The 26,801-nt window shown below is 47.0% G+C and overlaps 1 protein-coding gene and 2 long non-coding RNA genes across 3 annotated transcripts in view; 2 read left to right on the top strand and 1 right to left on the bottom strand.

Moving 5' to 3' along the window:
- The first annotated feature begins 384 nt into the window (after window positions 1-384).
- Window positions 385-17,638, top strand: ZNF365 (zinc finger protein 365). The gene is made up of 4 exons (XM_068689134.1): window positions 385-1,206; window positions 9,659-9,839; window positions 12,560-12,597; window positions 15,230-17,638. The coding sequence occupies exons 1-4, from the start codon at window positions 539-541 to the stop codon at window positions 15,474-15,476; spliced, it is 1,134 nt and encodes a 377-aa protein (XP_068545235.1). The 5' UTR covers window positions 385-538; the 3' UTR covers window positions 15,477-17,638.
- On the top strand, window positions 1,213-5,805 carry LOC137859744 (uncharacterized). The gene is made up of 2 exons (XR_011098507.1): window positions 1,213-2,516; window positions 5,409-5,805. It is a non-coding gene; the product is annotated as an uncharacterized lncRNA (long non-coding RNA).
- The window catches only part of LOC137859741 (uncharacterized), a 74,080-nt gene continuing 53,160 nt past the window's right edge, over window positions 5,882-26,801 (bottom strand). Inside the window, exon 3 of the long non-coding RNA XR_011098502.1 lies at window positions 5,882-6,741. This is a non-coding gene — a long non-coding RNA (uncharacterized lncRNA). The remainder of the gene's footprint in view (window positions 6,742-26,801) is intronic.

The following is a 26,801-nucleotide window of genomic DNA, read 5'->3' as shown; positions in this document are numbered from 1 at the left end:
AGAGGCACCCACCGGTGGTACGGAGAAGTAAGCCGAGCAGCACACACATCCCCCTGCGGCGGGGCAGCGTGCTGGGGCTGCCTCCTAGGGCAGCTCTTCTCTTCGCTCCGGGCACGGGAAAGCCGCCGGGAAGGCGCTGCCCTGAGTCGGGAGAGCTCGCCGGGGCGGCGTTAGACGCGAAACTCTGCCTGCCTGCCTGCTAAATTGGGCTTCAGAGCGCCGGCTGCACAAAGCGGGCGGGAGACGGCTCCTGGGCGCGGGTCCGTGAGTTCCGAGGGGCTGCCCGGCGGTCTGTCCGTCTGTCTGCCGGTCCGTCCGCCCGGCGGTGGTCCCGTGCCGCCCCGCCCCTCCCCTCCCCTCCCCGCCCCGCTCGGCCTGATTTACGGCTGTGCTGCAAACGCCTCCCGCAGCCGCTCCGCTCCCGGCTCCGGCACCGGCCGGGGCAGCGCGGCCGCGGGCGGCCACCTCTCGGCCGGGCCGGTGCCGGTCCCGGTCCCTGTGCCCGAAGTTTCCCAAGCCCGCCCCGCCGAGGCGGAGGATGCAGCAGGACGGCGCGGAGCAGGGCGGCTTCCCGTGGCCGGAGCCGCTGCCCGTGGCCGGCCCGGCGCTGCCGTTCCGCTGCCCGCGCTGCGGGGAGCGGGGCCGGTTCGGCAGCCTGGCGGCCCTGCGGGCGCACCTGCAGCACGGCCACGGCCGCGGCGAGCGGCGGGCGCCGGCCGGGGGCCGCCCGCTCCTCCCGCTGCGGGACGCGGCGCCGGGCTCGCCGCCGGAGCCCTGCGGCCGGGGCAGCCCCCCCAGCCGCGGGGCGCCCCTCGCCGCCTTCTGCGACGCCTCCGGAGAGGGGCGGCCGGAGCCGGAGCCGGAGCCGGAGGCGGCCGGGCTGGGTCCACGCCTCGTCGGTTACCTGCCCGCCGCCGACCCCAAAGCCTCGTTGGAGGCGCACGTCAGGGCGAAGTTCAGCAGGATGGTGGAGGCCGTGGACAAGACGATGGAGAAGCGGCTGGACAGGCTGACCGGGGAGCTGGCCCAGAAGACGGCGGAGCTGCTGGAGGTGCGGGCGGCCTTCGTGCAGCTCTCGCAGAAGAAGCAGGAGGTGCAGCGGCGGGAGCGGGCGCTCAGCAGGCAGGTGGACGTGGCGGTGGAGATGATCGCGGCCTTGAAGCAGCGCCTCAGCGAGTCCGAGGAGGAGCTGCACAGGAAAGAGGAGTAAGTGGGCAGCGAGGGCTGCTGGCTTGGCACGGGCCTGGGGCAGGGAGAGCCTCTGGGGGAGAAGAGAGGGGACGGCGCTGTCACTTGCTGACTGTAAAAGGGCCTGGAGTCCACCCCTGGGTGGTGACTCCATCTCTAGCCTCTAGTAGCTTCTAGCCTCTACCTGCTCCGTAGCCCCAGCAGGTAGGGCACAGCTCCTCTGAGCAGTGCCTTTGGGGAGCAGCAGCTCTCTGCTCACTTTTACATTTTCTTATGCCTGCACTGCACCCCTGCTTCCATGGGGTAGAGGCAAGTGTAAGCTATCATCAGCAAGTAATCTGATTTACACTGACACATCTAATCCCTTAGCTTTTAAAGGAGGCTGGATAAGTGCTGGGGAAAATATGTACCAAAACTGAGCGGTGCCTCTTCCCCGAAATCACCCTGCTGCATGGGGAGCGTGTGCAGGGCGATGGCCTCCTCCTGTGCTGCAGCAAAGCCCCGCTGGACACGGTGCTAAAAGGCCACCCCAAGGAGGTGCTTAGGGTGGACACAGCACCAGGAACCTGGAGTCTCTGAGGGGCAATGGGAACCAGTCGCCAGAGTCATTCTGACTAACCCAGCCCATCTAAAAATCCGCTCATGATGCATCCATTAAAAATGTAGTGATAGCTGATATATTATTTATACATGAACTACTTAGTTTATTCAGCACTTGCTGAAACCTTTCAGGCTTTTTGGAGCAGCACAACTTATTTTAGAGGAATGCAAATGAAAAGTCTTGGTAATGGAGTGCCTCCAAACCAATTCACAAGCTTACAAAGGGAGATGCTAGTTGCCATGACGCTGATCTTAGAAGAAATAAGGAAGGTGGTGTAGGAGTTCAGTGTAGGAAGTTTGGAGGGCTTTCATCGTTCCTTCCCGCAGTCTAAGGACTAAAAAGAAAAGATGCTGATGGCTCCTCCATCAGTAGGAGTCATCTACAGTGAGACAGTGCAATTGATCCCCAGGAGAGGGGGCAGATATTCAGCACTTCTGATTTCTGATATATTAGGGCAGCTTCATGGACAAGAAGATTCAAGGACTCAAGATGAAGCTAAAGGTAATAGTGGAACTGAGAGAGAGATTTGAAAGTATGCTGGAAGGAGGCTGTGAAGACATGTAACACACAGTTTGAAGTAGTTTTGATATTCCCATCTAGCCAAACTCCCCCTATGGGCTCTGTCACAGCGTGATTCAGCCTACTTCTTCTAGAAGAGTATCTGGGCGTGGGAGGAATTGCTCTGTGGAGGTCCTTCTTCCCTCTGCAGCCTAAAGAGGGACCTCAGGTAAGACGTTGTAGGCAAGATGTTGAACTTGGGATATCTAAAATGAGGCACGAATTGTGCCCCACACAAAATCTCTGAGATGTGTGTGGGAGAGGAGTCGTGCAGCACCAGCAGCACCTCATTGTAGCGCCAGCTGGGGCTCATTTGCCCCCTCCCTGCCCTGCATCTGGAGCTAGGGTGAGGCAGGGGGATAGAAGGGAGGGTGCCCTGACATCTCGGCTCCTTGCGTGGCTGCCTCGGTACAGAGCACTGCCAAGGCACTCTGAGAGGCTATGAGATCAGGCAGGGTGTGTGAACAGGTAGAGTTCACAGAAATACTGATTTTTCTTCTTCTGACAGCTTCTGTATCCCCCATCTTGGGGGATAGCAAGGGATACAGCCACAAACTGTACAGTACGGCATCCTAACTCAAGCATCACTGTATAATTAGGAAATTAAGAAGGAAGGTAGATATAAATAATGCTTTATAAAAGCACGACTGATATCTCTATGGGCAGCTTTTTGATTCTGAGTCTCTAAAAATGTCCAGATGCTTAGTTTTGTGCCAACAGCAGGGAAGCTCTTCATGGTATGTAGTGGTAGAGGGGGGGAAAAGAAAGGATCTTCATGGCTCTGGTAATGACAGTGTCACTTGTTTGGTTTTCTCTTGGACCACTGGTAAATTTTGAGACCTGTCTATATATTCATCCCTCTGTGTGTTCAGAAACTCACTTACTTGGTGTGCTGAAATGACTTTCTCCTTCAAAAAGGAGGATCTCAGCTTTGGCTTTGATTTCTGGAAGAAGTCCAGATGATTAGAAAGCCAAACAAGACTGCTTAATGGAAATTGCAGAAGCAGGAGTTCTCACTGCAGATTGTGAAAAGTCAAAGGCAGCCCTTAGGGACTGCTTTGATACTTGCTGACCTTCAGAAACAAATGCTTTCATCAGTTTCTTTGGACTGTATTTTTTTTTTTCTATGAGCAACCTTGTGAATATGGATAACTTTTTTCCCATAAGTAGTATTGATATTGATCCACTGTAGCTGAAAACTTGTTCCTCTGTCCTCTTTGAAAGAGGAAAAAGAAAACACCTTCCTCCCAAAAACATCTTTGTCACCCTTTTTCAAAGGAAGTAAAGGAAAGCAGTCTGTCTTTGGGTTCTGAATGGTTGTCCCTACTACCAGACATCAGGAATAGGGTGCATGTGAAAACCAGAAAAGAGTTATTACCAATATGCACTTATGGATCTCAGAGACCGAAACAGGGCTACTCGAGATCAGTCTGTGGGTTTAAAAAAGAAATCTTGCAAAGAGGAAAGAAATTCTAGTCCAACTCTTAGATAAGGTCACAAAAACTATTCTTTAGAGGCTCTTCTAGAGAAAAAGTTAGCAACTGATATGGAGTTGAGTTGTGAAGGGTAGGACAGGTGGAGGCACCACACTAACTATAGTAGTGCATAATTAAAGCAGTAATACTCTGCACAGAGAAGTCGTAGAGTAGGTGCTGTTGTGTCACTGAGTCTCATCAAACTTAGAGAGTTGAACAGCCAATGCTTTTTCTTTTTTTTTTTTAAATTATTATTATTATCTGGATGTTCTAGAGAAGCAAGCACAGCTACTAAAGACAGGTCCCAGTTTACCAATCTGCCTTAGTTGGACCCTGAACAGTTTTGGTGAATGATGGCCACAGTGTCAAGCCTTCAGCAGAGCTGCTGAGCAAACAAATGATTTAATTAGAAAATGTGCCCTGAAAGGGATTATTCAATGTCTGATGAAGGAGAATACAACTCAGTGTGAGCACTGTGATGCTAAAGCTAACGCAGGAGCCTTCCCAAAGGGAATAAGACTGTGTTGAATAAGATAGCAAGAAAAACAATGAAAATAAAACCAGCTATGAACTCTTTCTAGAGGACACCTAGAGGCTTGTTTCTGGAAGTCATGTAAAAACAATGAAATGGCAGAGTTTGACTTTTTTTTTTTTTTTTTTCTTCAGTAGGTCTAAACAAGGTATTTGAAGTTACAGTCTTCAATAGTGACTTAATTTCACTTTGTCTCCTAATTATAGGGCAAGAGCATACATGTAGTACGTTGTCATATCTCTGACAGCAATTTCTTTAACCAATCTATTACATTTGTTTTAAGACTGTCTGGTCATGCCTCTGCTCTGGCATAGCCTGCAATAAAAGGGCTATTTCAGAATAGCTATTGTGGTGAGTGGTTATTTTTGCCACTGGCTTCACCTGAAATTTGCAATTATTGGAACTATTTGTTCAAATAACAGCTTGACAATGGGATTAAGAGCTGGCTTTTAAAGATCGCTGCAATTTGTGCTTCTTTAAAACAACAGCTTGCCTTTAAATATGAGAATCACTTGTACAACAAACCAGTTTTGCTTTTGATGACCACAACTAGATGTTGGTTTTCCACCCTTGGTTTCAGGGGGTCCTGCTCCCTCTTCCCCATGTCCTTTCATCTTCCCACTCAAGCCATTGCTCCCCCCTCAGCTGCACTGGTTCAAGTGTAGCAGGACTAGCCCACAAAATGGGGCTGGGAAATGAAGCATTTTAATCCTCACAGTGTCACCCCAGTAAGCTCAGGGCTCAGATCTAGACCACAACCCAGCAAATGGGTGCAGCTGATAGGACAGTAACTTTCTGAGAGGAGGAGGTGTGAACCTCTTAAATCAAATGTGCTGATAGCAGTGTAGGAATGTGAAACCGCAGCCTAATGAGCAACAGATACCAGATTTCAGGCACAGAAGGCAAAGGGATGATGGATCGGGTCAGCAGCCTTAATACTTAATGAATGTTCGTATTTTAAATAGTTTCTTAAGTAAATGGAAACTTGCTTTTGTAGGAACTTCCCCGTCTTTAGGTAAAATAACAAAATAATTTGTTTCTCTATCCATTTTAGGCAAAGTGCAATTCTGTAAAGGGATTTGATGCTTGGGTGCAGAGTCTGCCCAGAGCCTCATGCCTGTCTCCGCCTACGGAGCAGTTGCAGGTGTCAAAACTGCTGTAAATAGTCCTAGGACCAGCAATATGTATCTGTAGGAGGGCTTGGTTGCAATGTGTGAAACCATTATCCCTTCTTGTCAGTTGTTAAGGAGCTGGAGCTGTCCCAACCTCTGCATCTACTCCGCGTATCACGTGTTTATCTGCTGAAACCCAGCAAACACAAAGGGCATCCGCAGGACCCACATGCCAGCAACTGCCTGGTAAACAAGAACTGCAGCTCACTAGTTCTGTAGTGACCACCCTGTGATCTAGTGGTGAAGGCAAAAGAATAAATTTCACCTAGGCTGCTCTGATTTACGACTTTATTTACCACATCTGACACTGCGTTTGGGAAGAGCTCTTCTCTGTCAGTCTGGCAGCATGGGCACCTCCTGCTCCTCTCAGACACCTCCCTTGTCTGTTTGTCTTTCTCTCTGTTTTTTCCCCCCTCGATGCCACAAACTGCTGCCAGTTAAATGTGCACTCTGCTCTCTGGGAGGGAGCAGTCATCCCTTCTTCTAAAAGCTTCTGTCTGATGGAGGTTGCAGCACCCAAGACAGAGCTGCCCCTTTTCCCCGCTGCCCAGTCATAGCCCTTCAACAAACCATTATGCTATACAACGTTTGTTAATATTAGTATTGCATACAGTAAGCAAACAGGATAAGTCACTCTGCTGCCCATTACAGAAATGTACAGACACCCGAGCTGCACTGAGCGTCATCTAGTTCATGCAGAGGATGCAGTGGCAGGACCTAGCGCTGATGGTGCTACAGCAAGAGCCAGGGTGGTGCTGAACGAGAAGAGGCAGGAGGCTGCAGGCTGATGGAGCAGAGAAGAGTGGGAAAGAAGCCCTTCTGAGAGCAGAGGGGCTCCAGGGGAGCTAACAGCTCTGCATAACCTTTCCTTAATATAGCAGCAGTGCTCCAGATGTAGAATGATCAGCATAGGGTAGCAGAGACCTCCAAACAGAAAGGGCAGTGCTTCCAGTCTGAGCCAGGCGTTAATAAATGAGTCCTCTTTCAGGTGAGTGCTGTTCTGTAAAGATACCGAGCCCAGCAGGCCTGTGCTGCTGTGCTCTCTGTTAAACACCTCCACCAAGAGGGCCCTGTAATACTCGCACGCCCACCTTCCCTCAACTTCATTAGGAGTCATTAGCTGACCTGCTGGAAACATCCATCTTCCGCAGTGTCAGAGCACAAAGTAAAAGATGGAAATCATCGCATAACATTCACCCAAAATTTCGCAGACGCCTGGAGAAATAAATTGCAAGTAAGTAAGATAAGCACAAAATCATCACATCTATTAAAAATAGATACTAGAAATAGGACTGGAGAGAGGGTTATCACTGTAGGTAGGAAATGGCTGTGCACACTACAAGACAATAAAGGCAATTAAATGGATAAGCAGTGGCTGCAGAGAAGCTGCACAAGTTCTTTGAGCCATTTCCCTGTTGTTCTTTGGGGGGGAAGAGGGTAAAAATTCTTCTGGGAGCTTCCTTCAGGTAACCAAGGCACAGCAGCGGTGCAGAGCGAGCTCTCTGAGGAAGAGGTTGTGGAGCAAGTAGGCTTATTGGCAATTGCTCCTCGGAACTTGGTGGTGTTCGGAGAGATTTGAATAAAGTAGAAACAAATAAAGTACCTGAACTAACAAAAGTGCTGCTTACCAGGACAAGGCATGAGACTGAACCCTAGTGGGTGTCTATATTCTGGCTCCTGTCTTCATAGAAGGAATTTATGGAGTGGTTGTACAGTATCAGCACAAAGGAAAAGTTTTATCTAAAAGTTATTAAAGGCAAATTCCTAGATTGTATCGAGGCATCTGAACAAACAGAGAACGATGGATACATTTCTTCCTTTTTTTTTTTCTTGCTATCCTACAGATAACAAAATGGTACTACTGCTGCTAGTAACAGTTCCTACAAACGGTCTTGTAGGATGCCAAGTTACCTTAGGTAGTCTAGAAAGCAAGAAGAATACTAGGGAATTTATTGCGTCTATGTGCCTGTTCTCCTGAGAGTGATCCAAGCCTTCCAGAAAAAAATCCTGTTTTCCCCCATCTCCCTATGTGCAGCTCACTAACTGTGTGTTTGTAGGAAAGGAAAATTTATGGGTGATATATTCATGCCATGAAGTAGAAGATTAATGAATGCTTTTTAATTACCTTTACTGGCACCGTTACAAATATGAGCATTCATGAAACTATCAGCCTTCTAAAAACAAATGCCAGGTCCTTGATGTGATGCTTGTAGCCTCCAGCTACAGCAGAGTACACAACCTGGCTGCGTGGCCATGGCAAGGTCGTGCTGGTGGTGTCCCAGGCTGGCCAGTCCCTGCTCTGCCCCAGCACTTCTGCCAGAAGGCTACGTGCAGCTCCCTTTCCTTCCCCAAAGGAGGGATTTAAAGCCAACGTGGTAGGTTTCTGTCCTTTGAGCTTCCTGTCCACTGCAAAAGAGTAACCTGCGGCAGTGCCATGGGCTTTGTAAATCCAGAGTAGCTTCACCAGGTTAAAGGAGTTAGTGTAAGTGATGTGAGAACAAAGCCCTCAATGTGGGTTTTTAGTGACCTTACTGAGTTTAGATTTGCTTCCTCCTCGGCATCCTTCAGTGGCTTTTTATTACCAAGTCACTCTGAGCAGTCACAGAAACTACAAAGCCTTGCAACAGGGGTTTAACGAATAAGGTTCCTCTCCGTTTCTTCAGCCAGACTTTGTGGGTAAGTTCATATAAACTAACCTTCATGCGTGTGCTCATCCAAGCAGTACGTGCTGGTTTTTAGCTCATTCCTGCCACTAGGATCAGCCATGTAAGCAGCCTACTGATGCACTCTGCTATGGCTTAGAGCAGGCAAATGCAGCTTGAAGTTCAAATGGCAGATTTCCATAGCTGGCCACTTATGTCTAACTTCGTAAGACAAACCCAGCTCACTTAAAATAATTATCTACAGCTATGCTGAGTTAAAACAATCTTTGATGAAACGCAGATAACATTTGGATTTGTTATAAACAAGCAAAGTTTTGAAAGGCCATTACTGCTACAAAATGTTTCCTAATTTCAGCTTAAAACGCTTTTTTCTCAGGCGCTGTGTTTCCACCGAACAATCATGCCCTGTTTCATTTGGCAAGCGTTGGTTCCTCCAACTCCCACACCCTGAGTTTTGTACAGAGCAAAAATTAACGTGGCTTCACTGGCAGAGCAGGAACTGTTTTTCCAGGCATTTAATAACTGGGGAAATCCTGCATGCTCAGATTTGCCATTTTCTGTAATACATAGCTGGCTGTATCCAAATGTTTCCCACCCAGAACTCCTGAAATGAGGCCCAAATAGTGGCTCACTTACCACCCTGCGTATGCAGAGCCCTTCAGAATGAGCTCCATCTCCATACATAGCTGGGACCTTTCACAGTCAGCAGCACCATTTGTTGCTTCCAATTGTGCTACCAGACAAGAAGCACTGCTAAACTCCTGACCTAAAACTTGGTCTTCCCACGCACTTACTCCATGCTCAAAGATCTCTAAATTCTCCCTTAATCTCCTGCGCTCCCACTAGCTCCAGCTCATAGTGCTGCACTTTGAAGTACTTGCAGGATTGCAGCCAAAATGGAGCTTAATGGCCACGGTAGCTCTCTTAAGTTAGGAACTAGCACAGCAGCTGTTTTAAACTACCACTGCAAGATTATGATGAACCAGGAAGATGATTTTGGGGTTTCATCCACTCCTCTTCATGTTTCAGGACTGATAGGCACATTTATAAATAGGAAAAGAGAAGGTGGATCTGTTTTTGGCTAAGTAGCTATGGCTGTGCCCAGGTACCTCGAGTAGCGAATGGTTTTGCTTAATGTTAACAACGTTTCTGCCCTGCAGTCTGTGGACCAACAGGATCAAGGGACTATTTCCAAGAGCTCTGAGAGTGACAAAAAAATAAAAAAATAAAAAAAAAAACAAAAAAACCCCACTGACCATAAATTTAAATTCAGCATTCAGGGCTCTAGATCTTTAGTGAGTGTCCATAAAAAGATTGAAATCCCTTAATGGAGGGGAAGGACAGTAATTAGCTACATGGGATAGCACCACGAAGAAAAGAAGAAGCATCATTATTTTTCTGACAGCAGTGAGACCAGGGCTTTCCCCAGTATTTACATGTTGCCTCTCTGTGATATTTTTGTCTTACAGAGAAGTTGTTACTTTCAACCACTTCCTCGAAGAAGCGGCAGAAAAAGAATTGCGGGGAAAAGCCAGGCTCCAGCACTTCATTGAGAACCTGCTGCAGCGCGTGGACCTGGCGGAGAGGCAGCTAGAGTATTACCAAAACCAGCAGATCGCCTGCAGCCACATGGATGTCAGCGACCACATGGTAAGCCAGTAAAGTCCTTTCGTTAATTCTCACCCACCACCAGAGGGAAAGTGCTTGACTTTCAGTGTGAGTAGGCTCAGGGGGACGGGCTAATTGCTACTCCAGACAGACCTGGCTTTATAAATGCTTCTGTAGACTTCTGTTTTATTTATGTTTTAAACCACCACTTCTCATATTTGTCATGCCTCACACAGAGTGTGTGTTAAGTAGTAAAAGGTGAGTTTCAAACAATTTTGAGTCTCATTACAGAAACCTGAAAAGTTCTGGGTCTCACTCACATAAATTTTGAGCTTAGAGCTCTTGATCATCACTGTAAAGGGTGGTGTGGAAAACAACCTGCAGTTGTAACCAAATCATAGGGTAAGGAACAAAGGCAGCAGGAAGATGAGGATTCCAGCTTTGTGCCCTTAGAGCTGCAGTCAGGTGCCACTACCTTGGGGATGGGAAGAGCAGTGATGGCTGTAAATGTTGCTGGTACCTGAAGCCACACAAAACAAAGCTGGTGCTTCCTTCCTCCTTTGTGAGGATGCTGCCTCTGGCTGTTCATGGGTCCTGGTGACTGTACAGCAGAAAAAATGACCCTGGCAGGACAGCTAACCTGGCAAAGGAGGGAAAGGTAAAAGCAGAGCCAAGGCACTATGCCTTGTGGTAACCAGACATACCCATTCCTTGCGCTTGTCACTGCTTCCTGCAGAGCCAGCAGTGGGACTTTGACTAACAGGGTCAGACTGGAAGTGATAAACTGTGAATGAAGAGCGGGGTAGGTCTTGCACTGATTTGGGATGTCCAAATGGGTAGCCATACTACCCAGAGAACACTTTCTGGGCACCTCTCAGGTCTGCAGCAGCATGGGAAAGGGTATAGGAGCAACATGTAGAAGCTCAGTTTATCCCATCTGGACTCCACTTGAGCCAGGCTTTATTTCCTTTTGAACAAAGAAGCAGAAAGGATGAGAGCAGTAATCAAAGGTGGGAAAAGGAGAGCAGAAAATAATGAAATATTTCCCAGATTATTTTTTCCAGCTTTGGCTATTGCTGGTGTTACCTTTGCTGGAAACAGTTTCCCTTTTGTCATTTACTGACTTGGCAGTTTTCTGGAGATCCCTGAAGATTTTCAGAAAGGATGTGAATCCCTGTAATGGACACAGAAACCTGCTGGCAGGTTTCAGCTTGCTTTCTGTAGTTCCCTATCAGCAGACGTGTAGGAAGAGTGAACGGATTCCCACAGGCCTGTCAGACTAGACTCCACAGACTAGAAACCACTGCTGTCTGAAGAATGCTTTTAAAAATAACTATTTCTTTAAAAGCCCTCATTATTACTACTTAAACTCTCTACAAAGCATTACACTTATACGGCAAGTTTTATCCATGACTTCTCCAGAACATGTCAGTTTCAGTGAATACCCCATACTGCCTATGCTAATTGCTCATCCTCGTGGAGGTGAGATGAGAGGCATTTGATCATGCACAGCACTAAGGAGGTCTGTAGTGGTAGAAAGCAAAGGTTTCCGTAGCCACGTGGAAGACAAAGACCTATAGGCAAGAACCAAATCAATGTGGACGCGCTGACATGTAGCGTAGGACACCTCCAACAGTGTCTGTGAGAATGCCGAGGGGGGTGTAAAGATGGGTCTCAGTATTAAATCTCCCATGCTCTCGATGTGTTTTCCAGGGTCCCTGGCTCAGCACTGTCCCCTGGGGCAGGCAGCAGTTTTTGAGGCAGCTGCCCTGCTTTCTGAGTGACTTCAGCATTGCTCTAAGGTCACCCATCCAAATACTGACCAGCCTGACCTTCGGGGGTAATTACAGAAGAGCACGGGATGGCTCAGACTCCCATCCAAGACATATAATGAGCAAAGTCAGGCTGGGCAAAAATCCATCTGCAAAGCACGGACAATACCAGGGACAGAGGGAACACTGGCTTGGCTCAGTGACTTCATTAAACGATATTCAAAGGCTCGGTTCTAGTGACACCGGTGGGAGATCAATACAAAGAAGCCTGTAGGTACCCAGACCGATTTAGGCTGAGCTGGCATCAAATGCCTCCTTTCCTGACCTCCACTACAAGAGGGATGAGACAAAGTGATTCCAAGCTGTCAATCAGGTGGTCATAATAAATGAAGTTGTACAAAGTTCACGCTGCTGGCACCAAGGCTACGTTATTCCTAGCTAGTCTTGAGATTTTGGGTGGGGAGGGAGAACACTGGTGTTCCTGCCCTCCAGCCTTGAGTGCTGCTGGAGGCAGAGACACGAGCTGGTAGTGGAGGTTTTCTAGCTGCTCGTGTAAAGGAAACACATCACTGCAAAATTAAAGGCTCTGAGAGAAAACTAATTTAATATAGCTTGTTCAGGCACTGTCCCTTATTAATTATCTTGAACACAATAATTACTTCTCATTGTACCATATTGTTTAATCTAAAGTGAAGCATCTCTGTTCAACCCACACTTCTTTAGCAATTTACTGTGATTATAATTATGACAAAAATAACGGGGAAAAGTCCAACAACTAACAACAAATTTAAAAAAAAATAAGTTAGAGGAATAACAATCTGAAAACGTTTTTTTTCCTTATTTTTTTTTTCATGAACATTTTTCTTGTATTAACAGCAGGTGAGAATGGAAATGTGATTTTGAAGACTGCGTATATTTCATCTCCATACTTTAATTGCTTGGCAATTTAATACTAATATTTACCACCTGTTTCTTTTATTTTCTTTGCAGTTTACAGACATTTCATTAAATAAGAAACCCAGATGCCTGTATGTATGTCTTTTTATTTTTCTCTTACTTAAAGATGTAACTTGACATGCTTAAATTGCTGCTTTTGCATTTCAAATTGATCCAAAAGCCTGACCAAAAAGTCGGGTTTGGATCAAGTTCCGTAACTTGGTGGGGTCTGTATTTATGGGATGTAATAGAAGAAAAACAGATTTCTGCTAAATCGAGATTTCTGCTCCATCAAAAGATTTCTGCTAAATCAGAAATAAAATGAAATATTCTTTAAAGGAAAACAGAGAATAATTGTATGTAAACTAAATGATTCCTTTCTGATTGACTTTAATACCCTATCGCAGCGCTACAGTTGTTGAATGTCTTTGGTAAATGCAGGTCAAGCTTCAGCTGAAAATATCTTCAGCATTCTGTAGGGAGGAGAGAGACAGCTGTCATTTCCTAACTGACACTAACGCTGTCAACTTAAAAATCACATGTAAGCAAACAAGTGTCTTGAGAAAGTACGGCTGCTAGCAACATCTCTTTTTACTCAGGCAGCTGTTCTGGGAGTAGAACCAACATGGGCTGTTCTGTCAAAGTAAAGTCTTTGGCCTGAGTATAACACAGTTTGGTAAAATCCATTAGTTGCTGACAAACAGTGGGAGTTCAAAGACATATGTAAAATTGTTTAGAGGTTTCTGTTTACCTATTGATACAGTTCTCCTTTAAAAGGCAATGGCAAAACTAGCATTCAGTGGTAGCCTTTATTTGGAATTATCAGACTAAAAATAGCCCAACTTGTGCTACCAAGCAGAGAGGGTAGAGGAGATGCTCAGCGGGGTAGGGAGGGTTTATTTTGCTCTGCCTGCTCTGGGGATGAAGGCAAATCTCAGCCTGATGCAGGGGGAGGTGTCTCTGCCCATGGATGGGCTTTAAGTCCCTGCCAACCCACACGACGCCGTGATTCGAAGTCCAGCACCTCAGAGTCACCTGTATTGAGGAGCTGCCACTCCCCATGGAGCAGCACTGCCCACACCTAGAGCTGGCAGCACTGTGTTTCAGCAGGTGATGGGCTGCGTCTTCAGCCACCTTAAAGACCTTCTTCACCCTGACTACTAATTAGGGGCAGAAATCCATCTCCTCTGCCACAAACTGGTTTAATTTAAATACAGTTCAGCTCTTTTGGGCAATCCCCTCCTGTCATCTTAACCATGACCTGAGCTGGTTTTAACAAAGCTGCCACCGGGTAAAGCCATTCTGTAAGTAAGGCTCAGGTCCTGTGCAGTCAGTTGGCTTTCACTGCCTCATACCAACAAATGCAGAGGCTTTCATGACACCCTGCAGGTCTTTCAAAGAGCAGGCTTCAAACAAGGGCAGATTTGGAGGGAAACATGCGAAGAGGAACACATTTCGCTGGTACCCCATGTGAGTCAAATGGAAGGTCTCTGCAAGTCTGTGAGGAGGAGGGGAACGCACAACCAGGGGAGTATCAGGTAGCTTTAAAACAGTGCAGCATTGATGGCTGTTGCTGTGAACCAGGACCAGCCCGGAGGGTGGCACAGGGAGAACAGTGAGGCTGATGGGAGAGGGCTCGTGCTGTGGCACTTGCACAGCTGCAGCTTTTTCCAAAACTGGCCTTATCAATGCACAGTACTGTCCAACGCCCAGGACAAGAGCACGGATAGGTTTTCAGAAACGACGAGCTCTGGAAAATAGCCCTGTGGGAGCCCTTAAGAGACTGACGCTCAAGTACACACATCTGTTCCTCACTTCAGTCACAGCATCTGGGCAGACACGAGCTGGTGCCTGACATGCGTTATGCTGCTGTTACTACATGTATCTGCCATAAAACATTCTGAGATGATGTTAAAAAGTATCCGACTTAGCTAAACTGTGGAACTGAGGTTTCAAAATAAAAATCTTGAAGCAGAGGGCACGGCTCAGCCCGCACAGCACCATGCTGTAACTCCTCCTGAGCTCACCGATTTCATCAAATCCTGCCAGGCCTGAACCATCACACAGAGAACAACAAATTCAGCTCACTTTGCCCTTTAAGATTTTGCTCCCTTCTTCATGCCAATTTTTCTATTCCCCTTTCCTCTTCTCCCTTTCCAAATTGCAGCCTAAAGTGAAGCCAAAGCATCTCGGGTGGCCAGCACAGAGGCAGAACCAAGTTTCCTGAGCTACTGGCCACTGGCAGCTGCGGTCCCCTAGCACTTGGCAGAGTCCCAGGCAGTGCTCAGAAAACCAGAAGCCCCCACAGTTCCTGCACCCACTTTCTGCTGTCATTGGGACCATGTGGTCTTCCAAAGACACGGGGACAATTGTTTACTGCAAAAGGTTGCTGTGAATATGCGTATCTTTAAAATCTCTTTAGATTAATAAGTTAACGAGGATATAGACCCGAGCAAGGTGACAGTGCTCTAAAATCAGCAGAATCATATCCTCATTTAAAATGTGCGTGAAGAGTCCATCAGTAACGTGTAGTTCCTGTAGCAAGGGATGATTTTGGTTATGGAGAAATGTAATTTATATTGCAACTGTTCTTAACTTTCAACCTGGTCCTGTAAAGCAAGGCTATTCTGCCTGCAAAAATATATGGGTTTGGGACATTTGGGGGCAGCTTTCACTTTGCAAGACTGAATAATAATTATTAATAATCACTATTATTAATTTCAGGAGCCGAGGAAGTCAACATGCCTCATACAACATCCCCGACACAAAGCCTCATTCCTTTCAGAAAGGAAGAGTCTTGCTGAAAAAAGCAAAGGAAGAAAAGAACAGTTTGCCACCGGTCAGATGCTTTTACGAACCTATTGATTGCCCACGAGAAATATGGAGAGCCCAAAAGAAAGGTGACCCAGTCTGCTCTGCCAGGAAAGCGAGCGCAAAATCCAAGATGGGTAAAAAGAGCAAACAGCTATAGGAACGGCTAACAATATAAAAAGTAACACAGGAGCTTGGCTTCAACAGAACAAATACTGAAAGAAGTTAATCATCCCACTTTTTCCTATCCATCTGGCCATGCCAAAACATAACGAATCTAATATATAGAAATGTATACAATATGGAATATTTATATTATTTAGCAACGCCATTCCCTCTTTGGGCGCTATTAGAGAAATGACACTTTATTAAGTTTACACGGAGGGTTTTCTATCTATTTATTTATTTATAGAGCTTATTTTAAACAACTGCAGTTATCTTGCTGGGCAGTACTGTGGCTGTACGTTTAATTATTTTGGTGGCAGCATGTAGCTTGGTAATTTATTTTCCATCTATGCTGTTGCTGAAGTTAAGAAGAATCCATTTAATCGGCACCCAAACAGTCACTCTTACAGCTTAGGTAGGTGTAAGATGAATGATTGACTGTTACCTGCGCAAGCATACTTGGATGCAAAAAGCCTACTCGAGCTGCTTGAAGGCTGCTATAGCAGCAGATTGCTACCCTGGATTTTCATCAGGAAGCCCACTTGGGCACATCTCCACATTTCATTACCTCCATTAAGTGGCCCAGTCCTGCCAGCAGCCACGGTCCCTGCTGGTGCAAGTTTGGGTTGCTGCAGTGTCTCAAGCACAGCTTGCACACCCCAGCAGCTTTCTCAATGGGCACCAGCCTCTGGTATCACTTGGCAGTGAGGGCAGAGCACGCTGGGCCCCAGGAGGCAGCTCAGCAGCGAGCAGCAGCAGGCAGCCAGCCGCAGGGAGCAGCACGCCGCAGCGCGTGGCGCCCTGAGCAGTGCCTGCCCTTGGGTTGGTCGGGAAAGGCCTAAAAGGGCTGTGATCATAACCTAACCCCTTCAAATCTTCATCTCCGTGAAAAGTCCTTTCAGGGGAGATGGCTCCTCAAATTTCAACTAAAAGCCCAAGAGTAATGAAGACAGATGACCACAGGATGGAAGTACGGGTGTTTACAGTGGTTTGTGCCAATTAAAAGGATCCTTCATTCATCAGAGTATTTATTAAGATGATTTTTCCGTGTGTACAGATTTTTGGTAACCTGAATCCTCATGCCATGTTTACAAATACGAACATCTTGTTGATGTTACTGAAGAGATTTGTTTTCTCAAGCAACAGAAAGAATAGATGAGACAAGTCTGCGTAAATTATTTTTAAATGCTCATAACAGATGTAAATTGTTTTTGTGGAAGGTGATTTTTACAGTATGTGTATAAAGATTTGTGAAAAATGTTTTTCATTTTTATAACTATGACTGTAAGCAGAACCGAGTATTAAAAGGCAGTGTATCACTATGATTACTGCTGCAATAAGCACCCGAGTTGCAATATTTTTAAAGCAGAAGAGGACCAGTCAGTCAGATCAGGTAACGACAGGTGTCATACATCTGCCGGTGCACAGAGTCCCCGAAAGTAGCAGAGCAAAGAAAGAATATTATTCCTCACTTTTATTTTAACTAGTGGATGTGGAACTATCAGATATATGTTCAAAGTTTTTCAGCACTGTTTTGATAGGAAGTCACAATGTAAAGTCAGTTCGGGTATTTAGGTTGTACTGACATTTTAGTATTTGTTTACCTCTGTCACAAGGCCACACTTGGCCTTCCACTTGCCATTGTGTGGTGAAGAGGATTTGTCAATTGTGTTGCATGGGTTTTGGTTGGATCATGTGTTACAAGAACTTGCCCAGGAAAACCATATCGTAGAAACAACCTTTAGGTTTTTTCCATTTCCCACATCCTACTAACATGAAGAAATGATAATGAAGGTGATCTTTAGAAGGGAAGTAAATACATTAATATGTTCCTTTATCCACTTGACACTGAAAGAATATTTTTATTTTTAAATGCCTATCTACTCTATTAGTCACCAAAGTTAAGTGCAACTACTAGTTCACAGATGAGATATTTATTTTATTATTTATTGCACCAAAATCTTGACTGTAAGTGGGGGAGGAAGAGAAAAAAAGAGAGTGAAAGATGCTGCATGTTCTTAAACTTTTCAATTTAAGTTACAGTTACTTGCTGAACAAATGCTGGGTTAGTTAATCAGAGAGAAATTGGATCGGATTGTAACCCCGGATAAAAGTTTTTAGAATATAAACATTCTAATAATAAAGATATATTTCTCAGTTACTGTGTCATTTTACTTTGTAAAAATACAGTTAACTTTGTGAAATGTTTCTTACAAAAGCCTACCCAACTGCAGAGAAAAAGACAATGAATAATAGCCCCATTTGGGCTTCTGGTTATTCCTCAGTTAAAATGCCACTGATCTTTCAGAGCATTACAAATGAACCCAAGAGACACCTGCAGCATCTTGGCCCCACACAGCTCGCACGTTGTGCCACCTGCCCCTCCTACTGGAATGGTGCTCGAAAATAATTCCTAAGGTAAGCCACATGGTCAGACAACCTGCCTGAGTCAGGGGTGGGGAGGGAAAGGGGCAGCCATGAAAAATCACGGGCAGAAGGTCTACTGGGAAACAGGCAGCCTCAGGCACGTTTATGTGATACACTAGCCCATTTATAAAGTGGATGCCTGGTCATCGAGAGGACACAACTGCTGCAAGGTGCATCTCCCAGCCACACGTCACGGCCCACTCAGAGAGGTGCAGCACCTCAGAGAAACGTGTCCAGGCACCAGGCTGGGTAACTGGTGGTAGCCTGGGATGACTTCAGGAGCCGGTAATGCTGGAACTGAAAAATGTCTGTTTAAAAATATTTTAAAATCTACAATCTGAAAACGTTCTGGCAAAGCTGACCACTCATCTTTGAATTGAACTGAAGCACATTTTGCCTTTAGAGACACTTTGAAGACATCTAGGGGGGTTGTCTGAAGTGCAATGCAGTAGGACCTGGCAGCCTAGTTCACACACATTTTAAAATAACACCTTGTCTAAAACTAAAAACACCTCGGAACAGTACATATGTGGGCTGGGCCCTTACAGGTGACCTTTGCTTAAAACAAAATGTTCCGACTGGCACGTAACGTTATTGGCCAAGAGACTAATTGAAACCTAGAACTTTAATTAGACTACTTCATACAAAAAAAAATAATTGTTTTGAGATGCTCCTGCCAGCTGAAGAGAGCACATGTTTTTAAAGCACTTGATGGTATCTGACCCCCCTCTGCCTTGGCAGTAAAAACAACCTTCTCCTACCAGAGATTAAACACATTTGTTTTGTTTCCAGGAGAGTTACTGGAAATAATAAACTGGGAATTTGTATTCAACGGGATGGCCACCAATTAAACCAGGTACCAGGTCAAACAAATTACCACTTTTATCATCCCTAATAATCTCTTCCAAAGCCACCAGCTCTTTCCGTCTCCTTGAGCAAAGTCCTGCTCTTCTCTCCCTTTATTCTGCGTCACCAAATAGTTGCCTCTATTTGTTCTTACATCAGGCTAATGCTGATTATTTCCATACATCCTGTCTGAAGTGGTTGGAGTGGACTATTTCAGTGCTCTCTGCAGTAGGCATAGGCATTTTTTTATTTTATTTTTTTTTAGAAAACGTAATCCCAGAAGTGATTTTATGACATGAAACATGCAACAAGCTCTTAAAAATAGATCCTGTTGTGACACGAACAAAATGTCCTTTCCCGTTTTGTTGCTAATGCTGCCACCCTCCAGCCAGCCACCTTCTGCAGTATGGTCTCTTGAATTGTCCTCTGCGTGGCCCTCCAAGGAGGCTCAAGCTGCATGGGTTAAATTCAGTCACTGGTTCGAGAAGCCCCTTTCCCCTTGTCTGTTCTAGCCACGCGCACTGTGGACAGGTAAACATCGGCTTGAAAGTTTCATACAGGGTGAAAGAACAGACACAGGAGATTGCAGGTTCCTTACAACCTGTTACAGAAGAGGCTCTTCTGAGGTGAGAGAGGAAGGGAGACACAGAGGGATCCCCAGATGCCTGGGAAGTTGCTGGGTTCTGGGGCAAGGTGAGGAGATCAGAGCCACACGGTGAGCAGCAATGCAGGGGGCTTGTTACTGCCGGCTGTTGCCTACATCTTGTGCCCTGTAGCCTACCAGAACATGTAACCTGGCACACTCACTCCTTAAATCATGCCTTAGACCTATGCTTTGAAGCCTAATTATTGATTTCAAAAAAATAGATTTTAGGATGAAGTTTTGCAAGAAACTCCTCTGACTGCATCCCTGTTATTCATTTAAGAAATAAGAGACAAGCAAAGAAACCAGCACAGCAGCACGACATTAATTGTTTCTGTGCCAGACTGCTTGGCCCACCAGCTGTCCTGAGGTCTGGAGGCGACCTCCTAAAAAGGAGGCAGTTTAATTATCCCCCCCTGTGACAGGTTGTGCAGGCACCTGTTGGACAGGAGCAGGTGACAGCACTGCTTCTGCCCGCAGCCAGGCTATCCCATGGCAGCGCAGCCACCCTATGGCGGGGCCACCCCTGGCCAGGGCCACTTTGCAGGGAACTGCCTGGGGCAGAAGGACCCATCAGCAGCTACAGCCCGGCGTCAGCAGCCTAAATAACCCAGATTTTAAAGGAACTGAACTTATTTCTGTGCAAAGAGCCAAACTGCCCCAGCTCCTCAGCACGCCTCTGGCTGCCACCATCCCTTTTGGCTTCCCAATGCTGCTCAGGCTCCCACCAGCCCTGCAAAAGATTTGGGGCAATGGGAGACACACGGGCACACTGAAAAACCCCACTGCACGCAGCAGCCCTGAAAACACGACTTACAGCTGTTTGGGTGCCCGTGTGGGCTCCCCCTGCCCTTCGCCCAACCCCACGGGCAGTGGAGGTGCTTCTGCCCCGCTGGGAGCTGAGGAAGGGCAGGGGGAGCCTGGTCTGCCAGCAGAGCCCCACGGACGTACTCCTACAGGCTTTTGCAAATAAAGAAACTAAAATCATAATTAGAGCTGCAACTCCTCTATCAGTTCATTTAATTGCCATGGTGACCATACCGAACCATCAAGAGCAGGTTTTATTGCTGAGTCCTGCTCGGCTGGCAGAGCAGTTTGTTAGCAGCCATCCCCGGGGCTTCACCTCAAGCCGCCTCTCTGCACAGGGCAGCTGAGGGCAGTGAGCAAAACGCAGAGCCCGGGTCCCAGCCAGGCCGGTGGGACACTCGCTAAAGGACAGGCACAAGTTCAAGTTTCCAGAACCGTAGGTGGGGAAAATGGAAAGGAAGATGCAACTGGTGCACTCAAAACAGATTAACACAGCATGCCCTAAAGAAGAAGGGATCAGGGCACCAGTACAGTCTCTGTCCCCCTCTTTTCTTTCTCTGGGCTTCAGCAACTTTGTAGTTTTGGTTACAATTTGTTAACAAGGGAACAGGGGTGCCCACTGCACCCCCATCCCACACAACATTCCTACCCCGTTTTCCAACCTATACCATTAAAGGACTCACAAGAACCAGCTTATTTTTTTTATTTTAGGGACAGGGACTTCTCTTCCTTTTGCTTTAAGTAGATGAAAACCTACATCGTGGAGTCCCGCCTTCCTGGATTTCAGGAATGGGGTTACATTCCATGTAAATCTGAACAGTGGAAAAGGGCCTGTTCACCTGGGCAAAAGTTAAAATAAATTCCACTTTATCCATGTGTGCCATCGAGGTGCCTGAGAGGCAGCCTGTGGGATTCAGCTGCAATGAAGGACATTTCCCGTTGTCCTAAAAGCTGCTCTGAGTTCAGAATCAGCCCGTCAAATGTGAGCCCAGTCTGAAAATTCTCTTTTTGGGGAAAAAATCAAACTTGAAACAGACATCAGTTTGCAGATGAATGCAGACCGAGCCGTTTTGCCACTAGGTGGTGATGGCTGATAATGAATTGATGCAGCATCCCTGTGTCCCATGGCTCACGACCAGCTCACTCTGCCCTGGGGCTTCACATCCCCCTTGGGGTTTTACGTTTGTTGCACTCCAGCAGGCTCTGCCCACACCAGGGACACTGCAGCACCCAGCCTCAGGCTGAGCCACAAACTGGCGAGAGGACTTCACCAAACAGGTGCAAGTGCCATTTAGTTACAGGCAGCGATGCTGAATGAGGAGGAGCCCACGAAGCGATGTGTTACTAGCGGTCACGTGCAATGCAAACAGCATCAGCTGGGCCAGTTTCACAACCACACGAACAGAACAGAAATGACCAATATTTCTTTTTTGGATAGAGCCAAAGCTGTACAATAGCAGCCATGGGCAAAAAGCAATTTTCCACAACGGCAGCCAAATGCTGAGGCAGAGCACATGGGTGATGTGCTGTGATTCTAACACATTGAGATAAAAGCACTGCTGCCAAAACAGGGCACGTGCTCCTCTCCTCCACGCAAACCACCTCAGCAGCAGCAGGTGCCCAGGACAAACTCCTTGGGCTGTGGGGTGCCCATGCAGCTGCCCTGGTGTCGGGCTGTACCCCCGCTGTACTCTGCACCATGCCACAGCAGCTGCAGCCAGCCCCAGCACCCCTTCCCCATCCTCTTGTGAGCCTGGCAGCTCCCACCCTTCCTGCTGAGTGCATGAGTCTGCTTCTTCCTAACCCTAATTAAGGGGTTTTATTCTTATTATAGAAATTAAGTCTGCTTGGAACAAAACGGCAATTTTCTGCTATAAAACGATGACTTTCTGAAAGACATAAGAGGACTAATGCACTCGGCAACAGCTAATGACTACATGCCAAATGGCCCTTTGCTTTTAGTGCGTACCCACCTGCGTCTTCATGCTCTGCCACAGCCTGCGTGCCCGTCGGTGCTGAGGAACGGCCCAGCCGGTCAGGAGGTGCCTCTGCAATGGGGCTGCGGGGCACACATCCCCTCTGCAGGGAGATGCCTCCACCCCAGAGCACAAGGGCTTTGCTATGGGGCAGAAAGGCGAGGGCCAAAAGAGTGGCAGCTGTGGGAGGGATCTTCCCTGCAGTCCCCTGCCTGGGGGCTGCTGCACAGCTCCCAGCTGGGTGCAGAACGACTCCAGCTATGACGACCCACACCTGGGGCAGGCACAGACAGGAATTCACTGTACCTGTTACACCCATCACTACAGCATTTACCAGTGAAATATGCATACAGTGCTGATAAACAGCTGTTTGCTGCCCCAAGAAAGCTTTAAGGAGCTTGAAGATTGCAAATATGTATAAAAAAGGTCGTGGTTGTGTTTTTTTGTTTGTTTGTTTGTTTGTTTGTTTGTTTTCTTCTCCCAAAGAACATTAAGATGTCCTAAAAATGTTTCAACCCAGCTGGCACAGCTCCTCTTTCATGCCAGAAACAACTCCCCCTCCCTCCTTGAACGCTTCCCCACTTCAGCAAGCCCCCCTGGCTGGGGTGCCCAGCGGCACTTGAGGAGCGCCTCACAGCAACGTGGCAGCACAAACGCAGGACTTGCCACTTTCAGAGCAATCCACATGCAGAAATCTGTTTTTATGAAACATTAGTCAGTTTAGATAACAACAAATCAGTACAAATCCAGTATTCAAATAAATTACCAGCTTTGAATAGCTGACCCACTTTATACATAATCTTGGCACACAATCTTGACTATGAAATTTGAGGCAGATTGGTTTCAGCTCGGTCAACTTGGGAAGAAAGAAATGAAGATCACGTTAAAACAGGGCTCCAAATGAAGGCTTCTTTCAAATTTAACTTCAGCTCAAGCTGCCTTGTTCTTGCACTGATAGACTACAATCATCCGCAAGCATCCTGTTTAGATTATCTGCCGGTCGGTTTCCCATGGAAGTATATTTGGTTGACAGACGCAGCTTAAACCTGTCTTAGAGTACTGTGCTACAAGTGTGGCGAGCACCACGTGCCTTGCTACGACACACCAAAAAAGCATTGCAGACCACCAAGAGCCCTTCCCACCCCTGCAAACCACACCGTGCAGGCACGTACAGGGCAGTGCACAGCTCCTGAAGGCAGCATTAGGGAGAAAGGCAAACACCCCATGCTAGGATACATGCATCTTGTAACTAAAACCCCAGAGCACTTCTAATCTGAATTAACCTCCAGAATCTCTGGGGCCGCGAGTCCAGTGGTGCAGCTTATTGAGTGTGCACAGCTGTGGGGTGGTCGTGGGGGCTGTCCTGCCTTTCCAAGGAGCCGCGGCCAACGTGGCTGCTGCTGGCTTCTTGCTACTGAGACATGCTCCTTGTAGGATTTGCAACTGGAGCCATAAGCTGCAGCTGAAACCCCCTTTTAAATATATGAGCTTTCAAAATGAAAGTTAAGGCCAATGAGAAAATTAAGTTACATGCTAGGGATGGTGCAGATGAATCTAAACAGTAGATCTACATCACAAGTTGGCCAAGAATTCATCTGAGCACCTGAATGTGATCTAAGCCAACAGCAGCTTGTATTAGCAAGCAAGACACTGTCTTCTGTAGATGAAATGGAGACTGAACTGTAGTCCACCATCCAGTCCTTCTCTAAGTGGACACCAAGACCCAACCACCATGCCCCCTCTTGCCTCCAGCTTCAAAGAAATGCGCAAGGGAGCCGCAAGCTGCCAGCACACTTAACCTTTACCCTGGTACCAAGGATTCAATTCAAAATCTACTACAAAGTTTTAATCAGCACCAGCACTCGTGCTGCAGGTAGAAAAATGGATTTTTGCTAATGCACAAAAAGTGGACTGCGAGCAAAGCCATTGAGTCACTGTTACAGAACAGCATGCCTCTTCCACAAGTGTATAATTTCTGGTTGGTAGAGATTTGAGGTGAGGGAATACAAGCAGACAACCGCCAGGTAACAACGAGGGAAAACTACTCACAAGATACAGGTCTAATGTTCAGGATACCTGCAGACATGAACAATGTAATTCTGTCACTTAATCGTAGCTCGTAACGAAAGGTGGCAATGGGGTTCTTGGGAATTGGACAGACTCACATGGCTTGTTATTTTAAGTAAATACCACAATCGGCATGAAATCCCAGCAACTAAAATATGAGAAACAGTATGAACTACCAGTCTTTTATGGGATGGAAAGAATTATCCATAGCTATCCAAAGGCTAGTTTGGCTTTCATACACTTGTATATAAACCATGAGTCACTTTACATCGTCTTGACTCCAGCTCGTTGCAAAACATAGAGGCTTTGTTAGTGGTGTTTAAGTTAATTGCAGGTATTCTAGGTTTAGTTAGTGGGGGACGGAAAGAAATATTAGCCTTTTGCTTAAAAGGAAAGAAAATTTAAATTCATATTGATAAAAGGAGAACAGGGTCGGAAAGAATATAAAAGCAATTGCATTACCAAACTCTTAGTGCTAAATACTGCAAGGGAGAGCTATGGGTATTTCTCTGCTTACGACAACAGAGAGAACCAGTCCTGAAACTGCAAGGAGAGCACAGTCAGTCCCACCTGCAACGCCCCACGAAGCTCTGCAGGGAACGAGGTGGCTCCCTAGGGCTGTGCGCTCACGTGGCCCCGGTGCATTTGGCGATGCACATGAAGGCACCTGTCCCACCAACGTGTCTCTGGTGGCTGCCCCGAGCATGTGCCTCACGCCCCAGGGAGCCCGGCTGCTGCCATGAGCTAGCCCCGACAGGTCACTTCAGTTCTTGGCTTCATTTACCCCACTCACAAACCCGGAATAATGGGTTCTCCTTTGAACACTCTGAGTCCTTCCGATGGCAGTTGTTACAATTACAGCTACTGTTGCTGGACATTAATAAGCCTCCCTGCTCTGTGGTGGAGTGCCCAGGTAAGCAATTTGCCCATTTTACGGACAAACTGAGATACTGAGACGCTCATGCACTAAATTAGCATCAGTGTGGAAAAAATAGGTGATCCATTTTCGGTTTCCTTCCTTAGCAGCTACCAAATGCTCAGGGGAGTGTGGAGGGCCCATCGTGACAGCTGCCTTCGGTTTTAAGCGTGCTCACTCATTTTAAAGAAATGCATAATACCTCTCTGTTAAACCTCGCGTGCATTTTCAACTTCTAAAAGTGACATCAATTCCAGGGTTCCGCAACAGCCTGCCAAGAGCTGGCAGCAAGCTGGCTGCTGCTTTGTCGAAGAGGATTTACTCTGAATAACGTTGGCTGGAGGTAGGAGACCTAATTCTATTTCTAGCTGCACTGGTATAAAACCGGAGTAACGTCTGCAGAAGGCAGATGCAAGGGTGTAAAAGGATTGCAGTGGGAGTGAACCTGGCTCAGAGGAATTGTTGGTATATTTTTTTCAACGACATACACGTTTGGAAACTAATGGAAATGCTAAATTGGCTATAAAGATCTACAGTGGAAAAGTAACATTACTTTCAAGAATCTTAGCTGCTGTGAATAAATGTAATTAGGACACATTTAAATTTGTTTAATAGTTACCCAAAAAGGTTGTTTGCAATCTGCAAAGTAATATGCCCCTAAGTGTAACGGGTAGCATATGATTTCATTAGCAGCAAAACAGGCACAATATATTGCAAGCTGAAATTTCTATTTTCCTCTCTAACTAGAGGTCTCCCAAACCCTTACACCCGAGTCCCTGCTGTAGGAAAAGGCCTCTCAGGGGTTTATTTGGATTTTGTTGGATCTTTCCGCTTGTTTGTTTTTACAGAACGGGAGGCATTTCCCAGTCTGCTGCGCAGCTCTTCTCCGTGAGCGCACAGAAGGACGCCCACCGTTCGCGGAGCAGTGAGGGTAACAGCGCAGGACCCCCCAGAAGCCTGCTCTAGGTGCACACACAGCTCCCTGGCCCCAGTGCGACTGCTCACAGAGCAGCTGAGCTGCCGGGGCCGCACCTCCATGCACCTCAGCCACCTCCTCAGCACCTCGCTGGGGCTTTTCAAGGAGCATGCTGCTTTTCTGCCCTGAATCTACCTACCAAGGTTTTACAGCCTCACTTTGAGCTGTCTGGAGAACGAATTTGTCTCCTGCGTGCCCTGGTGAGCTGGGGAAGCCAAACTCCTGCCCAAGTGCTTCTGTGAGCTTTGTCGTCTCCTAGGACAGGGCAAGGTGCCTACAATGGTGCTGGCTGCAGGGGTAAGATCAGGAGTGCAGGTGTGACCCCCGGCTTGCACGCTCAGGCTGTTTGCCAGCAGAGCAGCCTCACAGCTGGAGGGAAAGGTACTGCACTTTGCTGCAGGGCTTGCGGCTGAGCAGGACATCTCGCAGTAGCTGGGGTTTGGGGAAAAGCAGGAGGAGCTGAGTGTCAGAGAGACCAGAGAGGCAGAGCGACTCACCTGTACACCAGCGAACGATTTGGCGGTACTTTAAGGTACTTTTTTCAACCTTCCCCACTGGTGCACTACACTGAAACGTCTGCTTTCTTCAGCTTCTCCTCCCAGGGCAGTGGTGGGCTCAGGCAGGTGACAGCCAGTGCAGTGGGGATATGCAGGGACCTCCCG

Source organism: Anas acuta, chromosome 7 (genome assembly GCF_963932015.1).
Source record: "Anas acuta chromosome 7, bAnaAcu1.1, whole genome shotgun sequence".
In the NCBI taxonomy this organism is placed as follows: Eukaryota; Metazoa; Chordata; class Aves; order Anseriformes; family Anatidae; genus Anas; species Anas acuta.
This window is presented reverse-complemented; position numbering and strand designations above follow the sequence as displayed.

What these genes read in the sequence shown, in the direction of transcription:
- ZNF365 (XM_068689134.1), top strand. Translation starts at nt 539, where the DNA reads ATGCAGCAGGACGGCGCGGAGCAGGGCGGCTTCCCGTGGCCGGAGCCG. An exon ending in GAGCTGCACAGGAAAGAGGA is followed by an intron (nt 1,207 to 9,658) that starts GTAAGTGGGCAG and finishes TTTGTCTTACAG; the next exon opens with AGAAGTTGTTACTTTCAACC. An exon ending in TGGATGTCAGCGACCACATG is followed by an intron (nt 9,840 to 12,559) that starts GTAAGCCAGTAA and finishes TTTTCTTTGCAG; the next exon opens with TTTACAGACATTTCATTAAA.